Raw genomic sequence first — 21,137 nt, 5'->3', positions numbered from 1 at the left:
TTGGTGTTGACACCAAAGACACCTGAATATTCCTTAATGTACTGAAATGTCCCAGAGGGTCACCAGTAAGAATTGCACTTATTCTGGTATAGCACACAGTTTTTATATGTTCCTCTCTATTATTGTCTTCACTATTGTCCTATGGATGAAAAAACAGGCAATTCTCCATTTGCTTTATGCTCTGCTTTAGTGCAACAACTATGTCCTAGAGTGATGCACTCTAAGTGTCAGGTATGAACCCAAAACTGGCTGAGGGGTTCTGCAGGAGCCATAAATTACGTCTTCTTCAGAGGTTTTCTGCTTTCACTCTTGATGTGCAGAACTTATTTCTGCATTCAGGTGAATGTTTAGGTTTACCTTGTAGGTCATCTTTTAGTCTAACAACTAAACTGAATCTTTCTGTTCACCTATTAAATCTGTGGTTTCTGTATATTATATATTTTTTCAGGGAGATGTATGTTCTTTTTTTTTGATTTAATATTTCAAGTGAAATGTTTTTTTCCATTTTCTCTGTAACCTCTCCTGTCAGTACTTAGACTTCTGAAAGACAGTCTTGCAATGGATTAGGTGCTGATATTTTATAATCAGTATCTTATAATTAAAATAAGTTTTCATATAATTTTAGTTTATCCAAAATGTATGTCAGACTCTAGATCTCTGACAATGTCTGTTGCTACTTAAGAAGTGTAAAAGAAGACCAGAAAAACAACACAAAACAAGTCAGCATTCATACAACTGTCATATTTATACATAAATGGATTTCTTTGTATAGGTTGAGTGTTTTTGTCTTCAGCAAGACTCATCCAAGGGATGAGCTTGGAACTGGGGACACAGCCTCCTAATGGAGGCGTTGCTACCTCACACCTGTCATGGTGGGGAGCTTCAGCAGAACACTTTAAAATTTAATCTTTTTGTGCCTCCTGTTGGAGAGGAGCAGTGTCCTCAGGAAAGAGGTAACTTTAAACATAAAGTGCTTGTGTCTAAGCTACCTTCTCTGGGGCCCCAAAAAGAGGGGCCCTGCCAGCCCAGCCCTGAGGAAGGGGAATGCAGCTGAAGGCTCCACACAAAGTACCGTGGTTTTCCGCAACAACTGAAACACCGATGTAATTGTGTTTGAAGTGATTTAAATGAAATGAATCACTAATTTATGAATAAATAATAGGAGTAAAGATTTATGTTGTGGCCATAAAAATAATTTTGGATTAACCTTTTAAACTTTCACCTCTTTGTTGAGCCCTGTAGTCCCAAGGAACAACCAGGCAGCTTCCTCTAACTTGTGTTCCTGTTTGGCCGTGTAATTTGCCCAGCCAGTTGCTCGTGAAGGTGAGGGGCAGTATCCATGGAGCAGCAGGCGCCTTGCCCTCCTCAAACCTTTCCACAGCTGGCTTTGGGCTTTGGCCTTGCCACGAGTGCTCCTAGGCCTCAGTGCTGCGGCCTCCTGTGACGGTCCCCGTGCCTTGTAGGTTGGCTGGGGAGAGGGAGAAAGAGGGATTTGCTTGTTCCTCAAAACAGAGGCAAGCAAGTTGCAGGATATCTGAGGGCTTTTGGGCCTTACCTGACAGAGGGAGCTTCAGATACAACACTGACCGCTGCTGGTGCCTCTGAGAGCTCCCCCTCCATGTTCATGGTCCTGCTTTTGCTCTTGCTGGAGGAGTGATGGAGAATCCTGGCTCTGAAACTTTGCATTGTTGATGTTGCTTAGCTTTAGTTTTTCTGGAAGATTTTTGAGGAAGGCACTTTCTTCTCAGTTTCTTTCAGCTTATTTTTATGTGAAGACTTTCTTCTTTTCTTTCTGTTTTTCCCCCACCCCCCTGTTTCCAGATGATAATTTTGTTTTCTCCTTCTCATCTTTATTTTGCTGCAGGTACTTTGTTTTAACTTCTTACTTTCTCTTCTGTTATTTTCCAGCACGTATCCTGTTTTTTTTTTTGTCTTTGAACTTTTGCAAAATACCCCTTCCCAAATCATATATGCATACATAATCTGATTTACTTTGTAGACATACAGACTCATTGGTCAAACTGTTCTTGGTATGTTTTGGCACTAATTCAATAAAACATCCAGGGGAGACCTAACGTATTCTGTGTGATCAGTGGAATGCAATCCTTTGCTATCACAGAAACCAAAGAGTGATTTATTCATACAAACATTGCCTGTACTGCCAGCTGATCAGTGAGGTGATCAGTGTTATTGCCCGCACTGGCTAAAGCCCCATGATTTCTTGGAAAGACGTGGTGCAGATGATAAGTTAAAGTTTTTATTATTATTATTATTATTTTTTTAAAGAAACTGAAACAGGGTGGAAGAGCTCTCTTTTTAAGACTTTTTCTGTTTTTCTATAAATAATCTCTGTTAGTAATTTAACATATAGACCATACTAGTGAGCTATGTGTTCTATGTCACTGTCACGAAATAAATAAGTAAAAGATTATTTTTTTCATTTCATTAATGTTCTCCATAGATTACCAGCAGAGGAGAGAGACTGATGGGTGGCATGATGCATGTAAGTAATATGATGAGAACACATCTCACTGTTTTGGTGGTTTTCTTTGATACATCACTGCAAATACAAGCAGAGTGTTTAAAAGCAGAGGATTTTTTAAAAAATAAGTTCCATCTCTTATCCAGAAATCTTTTTGAGGAAAATTGTCTTTAAGAAAGCCCTCCTTTTACCAAACCTTTGCTTGCTGTTTTAAGATGGAGCTGGTTGTGGTGCTGCATTTCCATATGAGTGGATGGTTGATGTTCCTGCCCCAGCACCATGCATGGGGCTCAGGGTGGTGAAAGCAGGCACACACCAACCTTTGCTGTGCCAGCTGTGCATACCCCAACACAATAATCTAAGCTGTGATCTGACTATTTCTTCGTGCAGCTGTGTGAAGGATTTTTTTTTTCCCCAAGAAAAACTATGCATTACATGTGTGTGAACTTGGGGAGTGAGGTGGGGGGCTGTAAAGCTAACAGAGGGTCACAGTAAAAATCACAACATTTGGGTGAAGTACTGGAAACGTTATTTTACTAGGTGAAACTGGCTTTGCTAATTTACTCATTGAAGCCCCTTTTTTGTGTGCATGTGTACGGGTGTGTTAGGTGGTGGACTGTGAAACAGCTTCTTGGGAATATTGACATAAGTAGGTAACTACAGTCTTCTGTCCCTATTGAACACTGTTATTTCTGAGATAGTAAAAACAAACAAACAGACAAAAAAAACACAAAAAAACAACCCAAACTCATATGATGTAAATAAGTTGAAAAAACACCAAACTTATCTTGAGAGCTTTCTGGCTATTGCTATGCTTTGGAGTAATACATTGTTCAAGATACAGCACTCCTATGATGAATTAAACTAATATATCATAAGAGTGCCATAGCTTTGATGATGTATTAATGTAATATATCGTTAAGGTGCCATTGCTCTTATGATGCATTACTCAAAACATTACCAACTGGTTGGGTTAGTGCACAAGCATCTGTGTGTATGAAGTAGAAAACAGCAAGTATTTCTATATCTGAAAGCGAAAGGTGAAACTTTTTTTTTTTTTTAAAAAAAAAGGAAAAAAAATCTTGCATGTGCAAGAACAAGCTAAGAAGATCTGAAAACTGGGGCCCCTCTAAAGGGTTGAGCTGGGTGGCACCATGACTGAGGTGGGAGCCATATGTTTGCAAAATCTCTATTTGACAGATGTACAGAAAATTTGGTGAGGGGAGGAGAAACTGCCTTTAATAGAACAAATAGCAAGTTTAATTCCCTTTCAAGGAGTAATGTGATACATGCTGAAATACATAAGCTCAGCATTTTCCTGAAATATGTTGGCATGATTCTTCTCATGGTATTTTTTGCAACTTCCTTTACACTTTATCATGGTTTTTGGGAAAATGAAGCTGTTCAGGATTTATGCAGATATAAAAGCTCTTTTACCTTGGATTTTAATTATTATTATTTTTTGTTGCGTGTGCCAGCCATTTCTTCAACATCTTAATTCTACAACACATTAAATACCAATGATGGTGATGAATGGTGATCTCACTTGTTGCTTTCTAACAAAAAGGCTTCTTTAGGTATTAAGTGTGCATTTAGCCTTCTGATCTTTCTATTTGTTGCCTTCTGCAAATGCAGTGCAATTCAGTGGATGCTATGGATGTTATTGACTTGGATGTATGCCCTTGAATGGGCAGTACTCATTGCTTGTGTTTTGTTGAAAATCCAGCTCACAAATGCTCTGGTCTTGCAATGATAAATATTGGTGTTAAATTTCATTAATTTAATTTTTGCCACTCATAGGGCTGGGTGCAAGATTTTCCCAAGTATTGATTCTTTTATTATTATTATTTACCACATTTAGAAACAGAATGTTACAGAGACAGATGTAAAATACTCTTCTTAGCTGAATCCATTAAGAGAGGCTTTCAAGAACATTTCTTGGTAATGAAAAACAATGTCTCAGGTATAAGTTGCTCTTCTGTTCTCTATGATGAGAGTCATTAAGTATCCAGTATAAAAAGTTGCATTTCTCAGGTTGCAATGCCAAGAGAAATTTGCCAAGACAGTGTGCAACTTGACCCTTTTTTTTTTACATCCCGCTATCTTGACCACTAGATGGCATTGACATTGTAAAGGTAAGTGGGGAGGAGATGGACGGTGCTAAAAACTCCTCCCTTCAATGGCGCACCATCTTCCTTCCTGCCATTCGAAAAGCACAACCAGACAAGTAAATCCTCCAGTACCATGTGCTAAGGCTGTACCAAGTGCTGAATTTTGAGGAGTTCCTCACTGACAGCACAGTTGCTGCAGGAATGGTGACCCAATCGTGTACTCCTACATGGCAGATTGCTCTTTGCAGATCATTCTCAATTGAGTGTGCACAGGCAGACAGCTGAGACTGCAGCCGCAGGAACCCCAGATATAAATTGGGGAAGGTGCTGGCATTTGGATTTTCTAGTTACTGCACTCTATTGCAATCACAGTGCTTAGTTGTGTACTTTTTTTTTTTTCTCTTTTAGTATGCTGATAACAGTCTCTGTGATAGTCATTGCCGTGGTTAACTTATGGTGGTGTCACCTCTCTTGCTCATAATTACCAGAAATCGTGAAGTTAGTGGGTATTCCAGGAGCACCTCACAATAAAAGGTATTACAGTTGGTGTTACCAACCAGGGTTGTTAAAAACAGATCTGTGCATGAAGATTTGCATCTTTGTCAGGCCAACAGAAAAGTGTTTTGCAGCATGAAAGCTGGGGCTGGAAAGTCATGTTGCTGTCTTTTAATAATACTGGTATAACCTTGGCTTTTTGTAAAATGTTACTCTTATTTATTAAAAGTCTAGACAGAGAGCTTGAAGAAAATAATAGGAAGATAGGTACAATCTCAGGAAAAAAAATGAAAAAAGTTATATTTAAGGTAGACTTTACTTGTTTTCCTTCTCTCATTATTTTGATTTTTTTGAAATTGGGCAGCCAGTGGTATTCTCCAGTCTCATGACTGGGATTGTACTCTGGCTGGTACATGGGCCTCGTGTCCCCCTCACTTAGACAGAAACAGAATTTCTATGTAGGTTTCTTAGTAGCAGAAAAGCAGGGCTGTTTGTATTTAGTTTGGGAAGCAATAGGTGTTCTTTTCTAGTTGTGTAATACTGGGGGAGCATTTCATTGGGTGGAGGTCCCAGGAAAGGTTTTTACTGCTAGGTTTGGCACACTATTACTGACACAGAAGCGTAAAGCGAGGGAGAAAAAAAATCAAGAACAACACCCAAACCCTTTTCTTCTAATGGTTTCTTCAGTCACTGTGGCTTCTGTCTTGGCTTTGATGGCAACTCAAGTAGTATGGCAAGTGGTAGCTGTGATAGGTCACAGGCAATTTGACAGTTTGGCATGTTTTGTGACAAGAAGCAGTTCCTAGACCTAGCAGATGTTGCCTTGCTGGTCTCTGATCGCTGCACACAGGTTTGGGAGGGTCTGATGCTGTGTGTGTGTCACTTCAGTTTCAGAGCTTGATGTTGACTGGTATCAAGTGACGGCCCCTGAGACCCAGCCCACAGCCTGCATGACGTGGGAACTCGCCATCTCGGTGCCTGCCCTAGGCTGAGGAAAAGTTTGCTTCCACCGACTGATCCTGCTTCTTTTGGGATGGCTGTGTAAAAAAGGACTGTGGAAGCCATTTGTGTTCAGTGATACGGCAGGAGGAGATAAGAATTTTCATGTAATAAGTAGTGAATTGTTTAGGAAGCAGTGCTTGTGTTCCTCCAATATAGCAGTGTGTTTCATAGAAGTAGCTGTAGTCTTTGACTGGGGAATCATTTATAGGCTGCTATTAGAGGTAATTATTTTAATGATGGTTTAATGACATGACACCAGACTTGGAGCAGATGGGTAAATGGATTCTCAGAAAACTGTATTTTGTGTTCTGTTGTTTTGTTGTTATTATCTGTTTTTTTTTTTCTTTTTTTTTTCTTTTTTTCCTTTCTTCTGATTAAAATTGAGTAGGTGGCATAAGAATGAAAGCAGCAGAGCCTGAAAAACCAAGAGGCCAGGTAGCTACTGAACCATTTCATTCAGGCAGTAGAAGAAAGAGACGAGAGCAGTGCTCTTTCTTATTTGATAATCTTTTATTAAGCAATAAACTTTTTCAAATGTGTGTTGTGGTAGTAGCTAGATATTCAGCCAGGTCACAACTTTGTCATATTGGTATTAAAAATCCAGCTTCCTGCACAATGGACATTTGATGCATTTTTTTTTAAGCTCTCATACAGATAATAGCAGTGATATTATTAGAGGGCAGTACCTCCCTGTTGCAGACATGCATGCCACATTTCAATCTCTCTGTCCTGAACACAAAAACACTTGCTGCTAAGGAAAGGTGATAGAAAATTCATAGAAATAGCTTGCAATTGCATGTTGCTTTTTTACTTTTAATGATCTATGTGCTGCATCAGCCAGAGCTGGATTGTGAGCTCACTGTTCTGCATGTTTGAAATCCACTGTTTTTTAAATAAATAGTTTGGAGCTGTAAGAGCCAAGCTTTCCTGCTTTATGCTCAGCTAAATTACACTCCACCAGTCACAGGTCAATGCACTCCATACTGGTACGTTTGAATTGTCAGGTGTTGCCTCTGAAACTGAGCTTCCTCTCTGAGGAAGCTGTGAAAGCAAAGCACACGCGATCCCCTCCATGGGGATCGTGTAGTTTGACTGTCACCCACAGCTCGGTTTCTCAGGCAACCTTCAGCAGAGTCAGAGAAGAAAGGAGACTCTTCCTTACCTCTAGTTGAACTGAGCTAGGAGGTCTGGAGCAGAGTTTTGAGTCTCCTTTTATTTTTCAGTCTCATTTCTCCAAGGAAAGTTGGAAGTTGCATTCCAGGGCTCTGTCTCTGTTCCTACAGCTGGCTTTACTTACCACATTGTGAACACATCTGCTTTCATACTGTAAAACAGTAAGTGGCCTTTCACCCTGGTTTCACAGGCTTAATGTTTCCAAAGCGCCAGCTGAGGCGTTTGCGTGGTGATTTCCTTCCTACTCGTGGCTCTCGGCAGCAGCTCCGGGGCTGTGCCAACCGGCGCTGGAAGGGACAGCCCGGTGGTGTCCCCGAGGGGATGCCTCAGGGCAGGGGAGGTGGTGAAGTGGGAAGGGGCTGGTGGCCTCTGGGCCTGCTTGCTTTTACCTTTAGAAAAGCAATATCTGGTCAGCAGCTACGCTGAGGCTTGTCCATTGGCCAGCTAGGGATAAATAGTGCTAGTGGTGTGAAACTCTTAACGCTCTCCTCATAGTATGATGTTGGCTCCCAGCTAGTTTTTTGGCATAAATTTATTGATGTCAGTCGTACATACCATTTACATAAGTATTGTTGTAACTCTGACAGTGGCAGCATGTAGTCTCCTTGAAAATGTCTGAAGTTGTTCTGTATATTACTGGAAACTGCCATGTGTCCCTCTTTAAAAAGAGAGGCTGGTCTTGGAAATCAAAAGGGCTCATTTTTTTCTCTATTAGCTTCACAAGGAGATCCTTATAACTATAACCACTGACCCAATGAGCCAAGTACCTCCATCAAATGTTTCACTTAATGATGTCTTTTATTACAGTTCAGCGACCCAATAGACTGAGTATCCGCATGGTGGGCTAAGTGCCTCCCAAAGCTCAGCAGTAAAACTTCCTGTGCATCATGTGCTGCGAAAATGTTCTCCCCTGACTCAAGTAGGCTTTTTTTTTTTTTAGCATAGCGTAGAAGAATTTAAGCAGTAGCAAAACAAATTAGCTCTGTTGCCAGTATGCTCTTATCTTTAATAATCAAAGATCGTTGTGCTCGAGAGATGTTTTACAGTGTGAATGAAATAAGAATTTCATGTCTTTCAGTCAAAATTTTGATTCACTGGTGAGAACACCTTTCTCTGGGACCCCTGTTGTTCCCTCTGCATATTCTGTGGTTTGCCTTGTTCTCTATTACTAAGCATTTTCCTCGCTCTGCTGTTGTCCCTCTGCTCTCTCCCTGTGGTCTGGGTGTCGCATATACCTCTCAAACAGTCTTAGTTTAGAAACTACCATGCTAGGGTAACCCACTGATTTCTGGGTGAAAAATCTGACTTGTAGGCTTCATCAGCTGCTGCGGGAGCTTTCACAGAATCACAGAATCATCTAGGTTGGAAGAGACCTCCAAGATCACCTAGTCCAACCTCTGTCCTAACACTAACAAGACCTCCACTAAACCATATCACTAAGGGCTACATCTAAACGTCTCTTAAAGACCTCCAGGGATGGTGACTCAACCACCTCCCTGGGCAGTCCATTCCAATGCCTAACAACCCTTTCAGTAAAGAAGTTCTTCCTAACATCCAACCTAAACCTCCCCTGGCGCAACTTTAGCCCATTCCCCCTCGTCCTGTCACCAGGCACGTGGGAGAACAGACCAACCCCCACCTCTCTACAGCCTCCTTTAAGGTACCTATAGAGAGCGATAAGGTCGCCCCTGAGCCTCCTCTTCTCCAGGCTGAACAATCCCAGCTCCCTCAGCCTTTGAGACAAGTCAGGGCCCCCAGCAGCGTGGGTGAGAGCCAGTCCTGTGCTCCCCAACTGTCCTGGGTGGCAGTAAGTCCCTCACCCTGGCTCATGAGGGCTCAATCATCAACGCTCTTATCTTCAGAGGCATGTAAGTGTAAGGCTGCTACTGGGCAGAAATTTTCACAGTGGTGTTTTTTTTTTTTTTTCAGGAATAACGACATTTAAATAAACAAAGTGAAAAGTAAGCCTTTTTTTTTTTTTTTTACTTTTCACATTATATTACTCAACTGTTATCCATTTATAATGATTAATGAAGTTTGTAACAACAGTAGAGCAGACACACTACAATGAGTAACTGAGTATTTCAGAGTCAGTATCTCCATGAACATATCATAGAATCATAGAATCATAGAATATCCTGAGTTGGAAGGGACCCTTAAGGATCATCAAGTCCAACTCTTGATACCGCACAGGTCTACCCAAAAGTTCAGACCATGTGACTAAGTGCACAGTCCAATCGCTTCTTAAATTCAGACAGGCTCGGTGCAGTGACCACTTCCCTGGGGAGCCTGTTCCAGTGTGCAACCACCCTCTCTGTGAAGAACCCCCTCCTGATGTCGAGCCTAAATTTCCCCTGCCTCAGCTTAACCCCGTTCCCGCGGGTCCTGTCACTGGTGTTAATGGAGAAAAGGTCTCCTGCCTCTCGACACCCCCTTACGAGGAAGTTGTAGACTGTGATGAGGTCTCCCCTCAGCCTCCTCTTCTCTTCTTATCTCTTCTTCTTATCTCTGTGCTCACAAGTTCAAGAGGCAAATACAGAATGAGACCCGTTTCTAACAGTAGCTGTGGAGTTTTAGGTTTGGAGAAGAATGTTTTCTTAAATGCAGTTCTACCTGTTTTTTTTTTTTCTTTTTTCTTTTTTTAAATGACTCCATGTAGTTTTTCTCACTCCTCACTTTTGCAGAAAAACCCTCTTGGACTGATGATTTCATGGAGTTTGCATTCTGCAGTGTGTTAGAGTGACTGGCAACCAGATGAACTATGTTATGTGAATAGCTATAGAACTAAACTCATAGAATAAAGTGAATTAACCAACCTTAGCCATTTTTGGCTTCTCTTATTGTGCTAATTGGCAAAAATTTCTTTGTTTGCATTTCTGTTGTGGCTTTGCATAGCTTCTCATTAAGCCTCACCTCTTAATTTTTCCGTTCTCACTTGTCTGTGCACTGGGTGTGTAACCACCTTGTAACGGCTTGGTCAGTTAGGGGAGGAAGGCTTCCGGCAGCAATGTCTCGGTTGTATCCATTGCACATGTGCCATGTAAATTCTGCTCATGAACCAACCAGACTGGGACACAGAAGTTGTTTGGTAGTTTCTGACGGGAATGAGGTGTGACAAAGATCTAAAACTGCAGACTTTTCTGGGGAATTTCTGGAAATTTCTGGGGAAGTTTAGATCCTTACAGTCAGTTTTTCAATACAAGCTCAGGTTCTTGGAAAAGGCTCCACTTAGCTTTGCGTTAATAAAAGATACGTATTTGGCTTTGTATCAGAAATAGGAATTCGCAGAATATAAAAAAAAAATCCTTGAAGACTGTTATGGCTGCAATTGGTGCATTTTGTCTTGGGTGGAGAATTTGAAAGGTTTATTTCGAGAATATACGCTCTGAAGGGCAGGAACTGTTACTCATCTCTGTTTGGAAAGCAGCACCAACACAATCTGGATAACAATAATACTACAGAAGGCTGAAAGAACAATTAAAGAGTGGAAATAATGATCTAAAGGAGGAACACTTAACTTAGCATGCCAACAAATGCACATCGTGCATTTGGGGAAGTCAGAGTGGAAAGAAACTGAGAGAGTTGTTGGAGAGGCTGATACTCTCAGAAGGAACGTGTTGCAGACCCTGCTTATGTTTGATTGAAATGTAGTGCTCTTGAGGTGGCCAGTGACCTCCAGTAGCATTGCACATCCTGACGGTATTTATCAACTCGTTCTTGCGTTTGTTACCAGTTTAAAATGTTATTGTGACAAATAATCACATTTTTGGAACTGCGTAGGATGTGGGTCAGACTAGGCTGTGTGTTACAGATGGGAAAATCAAGGCAGCACATCCTGGGAATTTGCCAGGATTACAGAGGAGTCTGTGACTGGAGAGAGTTAGGGAGTCCAGGGCTGGCTGCTCTGAATCTCCGGGTGGCATCATTCTTACCAGCTCTGCTACAAACCCAAGCCTCACATACCTCAGGGCTAGCAGACCTGTAGAGATAGTACATTTTTTAACATATGTTCTTTTATTTCTTGAAAAAGATAAAGAGTCGGGTTGATAAATTTTGCTTTTTCGTCTCTGTTCCGGAATATGTGTGTACATACATTTATTTTCTAAAATAATTCTTTAAACTACAAATTATTGTTTTCTTCTTGGCTACCTTAGTTTGTATTGTATTACTTATGGCTTTCATGACAAGACATTAAAACAAAGCAGAGCAACTACAAAGTAACTACCAGGAAGAAAGCAGAGTTTTTCTAGTGTCCCTGGCCTCAATTTTATCACCCTAAAGTGATCACTTCCCTTCTGGAACTTTTTTCATGTTTTGTGTATATTATTTCTTTGTGTTGTTGTTCACATGAAATCAACTTCCAAACAGTGCCAAAATGTAAATATGACAAGTTAGGTGAGAGGTAAGTCAGGGTGAAGCTATGACATCACTAGGGAGATCCTTTAACAAATCAATTACAATCTAAATATTAGAAAAATATGATGGTAAAATACACTCATTTTCTTCACAACTCCCAAGCTCAATAAATGAACAATGATTCTGTGTTATTAATTACTTCCAAATATATAGAAATGAGGGAATATAGTTCTAGAGCAGCTGATGATCCCTCAAAATCTACCTTCTGCTTCTATTCACAGACTGGCACCCATGACACCAGCGTGCTGCATCACCACTTGGGCAGCAGTCAGGCTGTGCCGCCTTCGCCTGCAGCATCTCGGCCAGTGCCTCTGTTGCCTGCTTGCGGTTGTTGTTCCATCTTGAACAAAACATTGCCAAGACGCTGTTGATGCTGCTCAGCCAGATTTCCTCAGGGCTCTGGCACACCAGGCGAGGAACCAGCCAGCTTTTCTGACAAGAAAAACTGTCTTAGGTCTGTCAGCCTGGAAAGTACAGTGCTTTTTTGTTTAGTTTTATTTTTTCCCTGTAGGATGCTCAAGGGGTAAGGTTATGCCAAAGTTGGATATATAAACAAAGAAAAAAAAGGAAAAATGTTGTTCCCTTTACTCTTCTTGGCAAAGGCAGTTTTCTTGGTTATGTTGAATATTGCTACATGTGTTGGTGGAGCAAAAAAAAGGACTGTCTTAAAATAATTTAATTCTAGCCCTGATAGTGCTCCTCTGTTTTGATTCCACTACTAATATTTTAGTGCCGTTCTTGAACTAAAATTCTTGTATGTTTCCTATTTTTTTTCTGAAAACAATGTTTGGTAAGAACCGTTGATTTTTTAGATCTGTAAAGCTGGTCATTGTAAGCCAAGACATAGCAGGCTGACTGGTGACCTTGTCTTGCTTTTGGCTGGGCTTTCTTTAGCCTGGTGTGACCAGGTTCAGCAGTTTTCCTGTTTTGACATTTTTGGTCACTGTGCTGCTTCTAAATATGCAGACACTTACTGCTGAGTCCTTGACACTCCCCTTTTTACTCCTCCCTCCCACCCCCTGAAAAAATATAGATGACTTCTGAAAATACGAATGCATTGGGTAAAGTTGGCTTGTGAGTTCTGTTTGTGGTACACAGAAAAGGAAAATTAAACGAGTGAATCTGAGCAGTACAGAAAAAGTGGAAAGGTAGTAAGAGCTTATGTGAAGAATAAGGGTGTCATCACTGGGAGGGTAAGTTGGGTTTTGAATAAGGTAAATGAGCAGAGGAGGGAGACTAGCACAGGGAAACAAAAATCCTGAAATGCGTCCATCTCTACCTTGTCGGCGTCAGTGCCTGTCTCAGCTTCAGTGACTGAAGTTCTGTTTCCAAAGACATGCGAGACCTGGTGGAAGTTTGTAGCTGCAAATCCAAGTGCTGTGGAACTCACGGGCAGGTCTTCTGTAGGAGTATGACTTTGCTGTAGAATATTTTAACTGAATTTGTGAAGTAAAAAAACATTTTTTAAATAAAAATGTACTCCAGTAATAAGCTCCAGTTTTCACAGCAGGAGTTGAATGAATTAATTATACATTTAATTAATTATTCCATGCCTTTTTAAATCTGAAATTTATATAAATTGTAAAATAAAACTACATTTATTAAATGAAAATTAGAAACAATATCACTTACTGTGGCAGGTCTGTAAAATACATAAATGATAATTTATTCAGGTCCTGTTAATATTTCAAAGCAATTATAAAAATCCAGCATATTTTATTTATTTTTTTCTTTAGATTAAAAGTGAATCAAGATTAAATATTTATGAAACATAAATATCATGTCTATTCCGCATTTGTGCTTCCTTTTTACTACATTTTCTTTTGGAGGCACACTTCCCCCCCCAGTCTCTTTTATATTTAAGGACTGATCACAGTAGGCATCCACAGTACTCCGTATGTTCGTAATTCCACTTCCTGTGGAATTCAAACACCGTCCTCTAGACCTTGTTGTAACATAAAGCTGGAACGTGCTTCTGTGCTGTAGGAAGCAGTGCACTTTGGAGAATGTCCCTTCTTTGATGCATGTAGGTCTAGATCAGGTTGGGAAGAGCATCGCAGCTGTAATGATGTAGGGCAGGATATAAATCCATGCCATCAGAAAGGCCGACCTCTCTCTTGTATTATTCTGTGCCACTGTGCTTCTGCGTACATGAGTGGAAAGACAGCGCTGCGAAGCTGGACTCGAGCTGCACGGAGGGCTGAAGCCTGCTGTCCCCCTGGGGAGCAGTGCCTCACAAAATGTCCTGTGTAGGAATCAGAGAACTGGATTTTTGAGTGTGCTTGAGGAATTCCCGTAGGTGGCACATGTGCATGTCTGTAGGTATGCCAGCAGCTACTGAATGGCCTTCAGCAGTTTCTGTTGTACATACAGTGACTTGTTTGGGGTTCTTATTGCAAACACACTTTATTCCCTCTGCTGCAGAGTCTCTGTTTTACTATATCATTGCAACGGACAGGCTGCAGTGGTAGTATCCAGCAAACATTCAGCACCATCAGTCACAGGGTGATTGACACAAACGCTGCGCAAGGGGGCTTCTGCTCTGTGAAGGTTTTGGTTGAGGGCACTGCACCTGGCGTTACAACAGGGCACGCTCTCAGCTTCATGTAGCTGCAGCTGCACGTGGTGAACAAGCTGGTGTTAGTGGAAGTGTCCCTGCATCCTGCACCTCAAACTGAGAAATATTTCCCCATTTTACAGTGAATTTACTGATCCTGAAGCACAGCAAAAGCAAGATGTGAGAAGAAGAAATTGTGACTCTGCTTTTTGTTTCAGCCTGTGTTTTCAAACCTCAAGTCTGTACTGATGTAAGGCTCCAGTGACCTGAGCAGGGTGCTACAGCTTGAGCCACTGTTAACTAACGCAGCCACCATCAGGAGTCTGTATTCCACCAACATTTTGCTTTACTTTGAATCTGAATTATCCTCCTGGGTGTGCACCAAACATAGATAGCAGGAACTGCCATAAGCCTGGTAGTTAATCTAGGACTAAAGGAAGTTACTGTAGTTTCAGGAAATAAGGGTGATGACCTTCTTGGAGCAATGGCAAAAACTCACCTACTAGTGCAAGTCTAAGCTTGCATGCCAGACTCCAGTAAATTGGAGAGGGTTTTGTCCTGCAGAAGAGAAAAAATAAGAGGTTTGGAAAATGTTTAATGGAGGGAAGCCTTGTCTTGTCCCGTTGATGTGGGCTGGACCAGGCTATAACTAATAAGTAAAGTATCTTCTAGCAATGCCCTCTTCAGGTTAGGTCTGCTCACATCGTGGTAGGAATGTCTGTCTGCTCCAGCTGTGGGTCAAGCCCTCTTCTGCCTTTATCATTTAGAAAGTTTTTTCATATTGTTGGCAAACTGCCCTTAGAAGATGAATCTTTCCTCAAAAGGCTTATATGCAACTGAGACTGCTGGACCTGCACAGAAATATTTGGGCTCGTGCCAGCATCACAGGGTTATATAGCTGTGAGATCTGCTGCCCCTAAAAATGTATCTCCAACTTTCTTGGATTGCTGTTAGTTTAATGCTCTGTCTGCCACTCCTAGCTCCAGGGTACAGCAGATACACCTCCACACAGCTTCCCTGGGAAGTAACAGCAACTGTACCGGAGGAGGTAGCAATGTCATTAGAAGCTTCATTATGTACCTAGACTAAGGTTTCATATTAGGGGTTAATAAAAAGTGTTATTCAGTATTCCAGGAAATTGTCAGGATCGCTAAGTATTGTACTGACGACCTGTGTTACATTGAACTCACTCTTTCCATGTTTCCAATAAAAACATAGAGGAGATTGTTCCAGAACCAGTATCAAATGCAGTTAAAAATAAATCCCCTCATAATTTAAATCTGGAATGTATATACTAAATATATCACCCCAAATTACATATATTTTAGTTATCCTCAGGGAAAATTTGAACCCTGAAATTTCCCCTGGATATTATGTGATATGATTTTCAGTTAAGATTCCTAAATGTTAAAATTATCTTATCTGTTTTATTCTGTTTTTATTGCAATACCAACACAGCTCTGTTTCATTCAAGCACAGTATTTGTAAATAACTAATTATAGACTTGTTTCTTCCCCTTGAACCATTAACATTTGGCACCATGCAGAGCAGCCCCTTTTCAGCTACCAGACAGTTTAGGGGAAGTGGTGGACTTGATCTCAGAACAGTAGGGCGCTGCTGACAAGCTCTTGGACCACTTCACCTCCTGCTCTCGAAATGGCAATCAGAGGAGCCAGAGGGCAACTTCAGGAGAATATTTTTCTCTAGTAGCTGTAACATCTGCCTCCTTGGCAGCCTCCTCTGGCAGTTGTGTTGGAAGCTCTGGAGTAGCCCCTGGCCCTGTGGTGTATTTACATTGCTAAGAGGTTATCCTGAGCTCTGCTGGATCCTGTTACCTGATTTTCTTTTGTTCTGTCATTTTCCCCCTCCAATTCTTTGGCTGCTTAACCCTTTATGAACGACGTTTAAAGTGAAAGTTAAGTGTGCAGAATGAGATGAAATGCATTATTATCATTTTTTTTCAACTGATAAGTTCCTTTTTGACTAGACACTCAGCTTTTCTGATCTGTTTAGCAGGGTTTATTTTGCTTGAGACTACGCAATTTCACCATCACTGTCTGAGCTTTTGAAGGTGCAGCTCTCCACATTTGTATCATCCTCTCTGCATCAGATTTCTTAGGAGCTCTCGTGTCTCTTATATTTTACTCTGTTCTTCTGAGAAACGGATCTTTGACCAGTGCTTTGTTTCAGTGGAACGATGTTAGCATAAAGACAACCTAAAAGTAGTCAGCATGGGCATATCAATATTTATTGGAATACTGGAAAAAAAAATCCATTGGTGATGAGAAACTCCTGGCAAGAACTGACGTGACAATATGTATTTCACCGATACAGTAAGAGAACTTCAACAAGTAAATCACTGCACATTCTAAAAGTTGCATGGATTTAAATCCAAGGCAGCTGCAGAACATCTGTAATACAAACAGTCAGACTTTACAGATTGTCTGTTTACAAACACAGAACAACTATAATAAACCAGCCAAAGCCAAAACCTTTGAATTTTAGTCTGCTTTTACTGATATGTCCTGTAATCGATAAGGCAGTCAGAAGTAAATGTCTGGTTACAAAGTAGTTAACAATTAACATGAGGGTGTTTTTCTTTTCTTTTTTTTTTTTGTTTGCAAACTTTGGGCAATCTAGTGGGATTCTTGGAACCACAGATATGGGCAAATACATGTTAGTTTACTAGCAATTGTTTCTATTAAACTGTATGAAAAATTCTACTTTTCTGTTACATCCCTATTTTAATTATTTCGTCATGTATATAGATAATGGTGCTGTGAATATGGTTAGCAACATTTTTTGTCCTTTTTTCTTTAATATTCAGTGAGATTCGCTGTAGCATTTCAATAAGAAAAAAAGAAAAGAAAACACAGAATATGAACACTTGAAATATGTTTTGTTTTTCTTTTAAAAAGTGAAGGAACGACTGCACTCATCATTATACCCACTATACATGTGGGTATAAGTATGTCACAGTCACTGTCAATTGCCACCTGCATCTTACTTTCGGTTAATTTAGTTTGTCTGAGGAAGAATGCTGTTATTTAGATAGTGCTGCCATGCCTGTTGTGTAGGATGACTATGAGAGGTGTATTCGGTTTGCTTTTGGTCAGTATGACAGTGCATGTGTTCTGTGGTACAAGGCAGGCATCTAGGAGTTGCAGACATTAGGCTTTGCTGTGTTTGTACCCTATGCGTGGACAGAATATTATAGCTGATTAATACAGGAGATTAAAATAACGTTTTGTACTAATGCAGATGTAATAACTAAAGTCTTTGGTATACAATGTATGAATGTTTGGAAAAAATTAAGAGAATGCACCTTTTCAAGTTCACATGAAACAGAAAAAGCTACAACTCACATAATTTACAATAGATTTAAATAAACTACAGTTAGGATTATGAAGATTTACAGACATTTAATCAAGTAAATGATTTTAATTTGTGAAGACCCTTGTGTGTCCCTGAACTATGTTCCACTAACTTGAAGACATGCTACAGTAAACACATATATTTGGCTTCTTCATTCTGGCTATATCTTATATAAAGATGAAACCAAAGAACAATAAATTAGCATCGTAATTGTCTACAGTGGAAACTATCATATACAATATAAATAAACTATTCAAAAGCCAGCAATCTTCATGAAAAAAAAATCAGAGGATTAGGATTTTATACAGTTTCTACAAGTGATTGTACAGCCGATAATCTCAAAAATTAAAGTCAAACTGAAATCACCCCCTATTGATTTTAGTGTCTCACGACATACAGTAATTAAGTACTGGTAAAATAATTACCAATTTGAAAGCAATATTAAGGAAATCACTGCTTTGCAATTTTGTCACAGTTTTTTCCCACAGGACCTAAAGAATGTAAACACTATGTTTTTGTTAATGTTAGAGATTAATACTTTATTTTAAATGTATGTTGATCCACACCTGCACAGTTACCTTTAAGGATAATGAAATAAGGCAAGACTTATAACTGTGGCACTACATGTTAATACTGATATCTTCATTTGGACAGAGAGAGAATTGTTTGTTCTTCTCTAATATTTGTTCTGCAGCAGACTTTGGCCTACATAGACATAGCAGTATCACTCTTCTTTCTTTGCGTAAAAGATGTGTATTACCTAACTTCCAAAAAAAAAAAAAAGAAACACAAAAAAACCAACACCAAGTTTCATTAGATACTGGATGTTTGAGTCGGTATCTTAATTACTGGCAATTTTTAAAGACCATTTTTTAATAAGCTCTGTGGTATCATCAGCTCAAACAATTTACTTGTCTATTCTTGCATTGCTAAATGCATTTTAGTTCTTTTTTTTTCTTTTTTTTTTTTTGTTTTAACATCGGTATTCAGTGTCTTAGAAAGGACTTTTTGTCAAAAAAGCTGTAATTGGTGGTGCTTAAAATATCTGAGTTTCCTTTATTTGAAAATGGCCATGAATATATAGCAGATCCATATTTTAGCCACTGCACTAGTAAAGTGTATAGCTGATTTGGCTAGTATTTTTGACATGTTTATCTTTGATATTTAGTTGCTAGCCAATAACAGTAGTAGAAGAGGGATACTGCCTGATTTAACAACATGAACACGTGACAAAACAAACTTCAGAACACAGTAAGAATGCCAAGCTCACTTGATAACACTCTTCATATTAGCTATTTGCATGCCTGAGAGACAGTCAAAACTGGCCTCATAGCATGTGGTGGCCATACTACATTGCATGTGGCCTGTGCCAGCTCTCTCTTACAGATTGTTGAACGGATGCCACATCATTTATCACAGAAGAAGTAAGTGTTGGGTCCTTGGAAGGATGGTAGAAGATGCTGTGGATGCAGCTTTGCATCTATTACAACTGTTTTAGAAGTCCTGCTATACAATGAAGGAATTTAGTGCACTCAAATTCCCCACTACCTTAGCTTGATAATACAGATCAGTTTTTTTTTTCCCTAGATTTCTTCATATTGGCAATCAGCAGAGTTAAATATACAAGAATCATTCTGTCCTTTTTCATGTTGACATTGGTGACAGTATCCACTTGTTAAGTTCGCTTCACTCCAGTCTAAAGTCCTGTAGATATTCCTTTGGGGATGTGTAGCATATGATTCACAGTTTGCAATACAAATACCCTGATACATCACTTATTTACTATTAGTATTTGATTATTATACCATTTTTCAAAGTCTTAAAACCACGTTTTAATTAGTGTTGCTCGGAGCAGTTCAGAGTATATCTTTTTCTTTGAAAGCAGAAGCTCTAATGGGTATAATTTATGCTCTTTTTGCATGCAGCATCTCAATGAGAAGGTTATTACACGGAACATCCCCGTTCAGGTGTTTGTAGTAGAGGTATTCTTCAGCCTGCATACTGATGGCCCGGATTTCTGGTAGTCGCAGGAGAAGCTGCCCAAATTTGTCAGTTTGCTGTGGGTAATTACACATTGTGTAGTCCAGCAGAGCAGCATTCACTTGTTCCTGAACACCTTCCACAAGCTGGAAGTTCTCTAGGTTTTTGACGTCTGAACGATAATTAGAAAAAAAAAGTAGAAAAATTGAGTTGCATTTTAATTCTTGTTTACTAAGGCAGTGTTTCACTAAATGGATGTATTTTTTTTCCTCCTGACAAAAGCATACTTTAGAAGCTGCTGAATATTCAGTGAACCCTTTTGCCAACTTTCCTGGGAAAATGATCACAAAAGAGCTTTAGCGGAATGTCTTGTTGAAATTCTGCATATACCTCAAATCAATTAGACACCAATGGAGTCTGAGCAAGGTCAGCTCTTTTCATATCTTACAAAAAGAAAGGTTGAGGATTCCTAAAGTAGAAGACCATAATATATTGCTAGCAAATGAGTCCCAAGAGGAAGCCCTATCTTTAACCTAGTATGTTACACAATTCATATAATTCTGTATTAATTTTTCTGACCCAAGGTGAAATCTGTGTCCAGGGTATGATGTAGTTAATTCTAATAAAAAGTGACAGGGTTCTTGTTTCTGTTTGACATTTTCTAAATGATTCTGAAAGCCTTTGACTTGTCTAGCCTATGTTAATGAACCATCTGGTACACTCCAGTGACTGCCAAAATAATCTTCCCTACTAGAAACTCTCTAAAATATATATTTCACTGACTAATGATCTTTATAAAATGAAATCATTGTCCTTTGGGTGGAATATCAGATAAGAATGGTGCCCTTTAACCTGACTATGCTTTCTGAAATCCAACACGCTAATTTTCTTTGATATTGGACAACAGGGGCACTTAGATCAGTAGGCAGGCAGGGTTTGCTCATTCTGCCTCTGTTTGATTATCTTCTTCATATACAGGAAGTTCAAGCACTGGAAATGGCAGTCAGAGATAAACGCCAATATATGAACTCCTTACTACTTGATTCCCTTCATAAAACTAATTCTGATGGCATCTTTTGACATGTCTGAAAAATACAGGAGTTATTCCAAAGCTTGCAAATTAGACTGTTGCTATAATGCAGAAAGGGTGAAGTGATCAAAGTGCTCTTGCTGGGAGAATTTGTTCTTGTTGAGGTTTGATCATCTATACCATCAGTAGAGTACTCTAATACAGTTTCTTGTAAGGCTAGAGAGCAGCAATACTGAGCACAAGTACTCTGTTAATTCACTTTGAATAAAGACAAATCTGCCAGTTTATGGATGTTTGATCAAGGGAGATGGGGAATTCGGCAGAATTTGGTTCATTGTAAATCCCAGCCTTTAATTGGAGGGGAAATGAGTGTTTTCCTTTGTAAAATAAAGGGAAGCGTGCACTGGTCCCCCAGTCCAACAGTGGCCTGGGAGGCTATGTAAATTGGGTCTAACTGCACCTTTTCCTAGATGTGCTTTAAATAGACCAGTGTTGGTTCCTGCAAGTAACTGTGTG

At 39.8% G+C, this 21,137-nt stretch overlaps 2 protein-coding genes across 6 annotated transcripts in view; one reads left to right on the top strand and one right to left on the bottom strand.

Moving 5' to 3' along the window:
* Nucleotides 1-21,137, top strand: part of LOC308198766 (uncharacterized protein) — a 60,718-nt gene that overhangs the window by 10,076 nt on the left and 29,505 nt on the right. For both annotated transcript variants that reach the window (XR_013954191.1, XM_080601762.1), the window contains one exon: nucleotides 2,462-2,503. The gene's annotated coding sequence lies outside the window, so the exon portion shown is untranslated. The remainder of the gene's footprint in view (nucleotides 1-2,461; nucleotides 2,504-21,137) is intronic.
* Nucleotides 16,463-21,137, bottom strand: part of NR5A2 (nuclear receptor subfamily 5 group A member 2) — a 90,596-nt gene continuing 85,921 nt past the window's right edge. For all 4 annotated transcript variants that reach the window (XM_080601759.1, XM_080601758.1, XM_080601760.1 and 1 more), the window contains exon 8: nucleotides 16,463-19,763. In XM_080601759.1, coding sequence (XP_080457885.1) covers nucleotides 19,516-19,763 — 248 coding nt within the window. In that variant the 3' untranslated portion in view covers nucleotides 16,463-19,515. The remainder of the gene's footprint in view (nucleotides 19,764-21,137) is intronic.

Source organism: Anser brachyrhynchus, assembly GCF_964034855.1.
Source record: "Anser brachyrhynchus genome assembly, chromosome: 8".
Classification (NCBI taxonomy): Eukaryota; Metazoa; Chordata; class Aves; order Anseriformes; family Anatidae; genus Anser; species Anser brachyrhynchus.
This window is presented reverse-complemented; position numbering and strand designations above follow the sequence as displayed.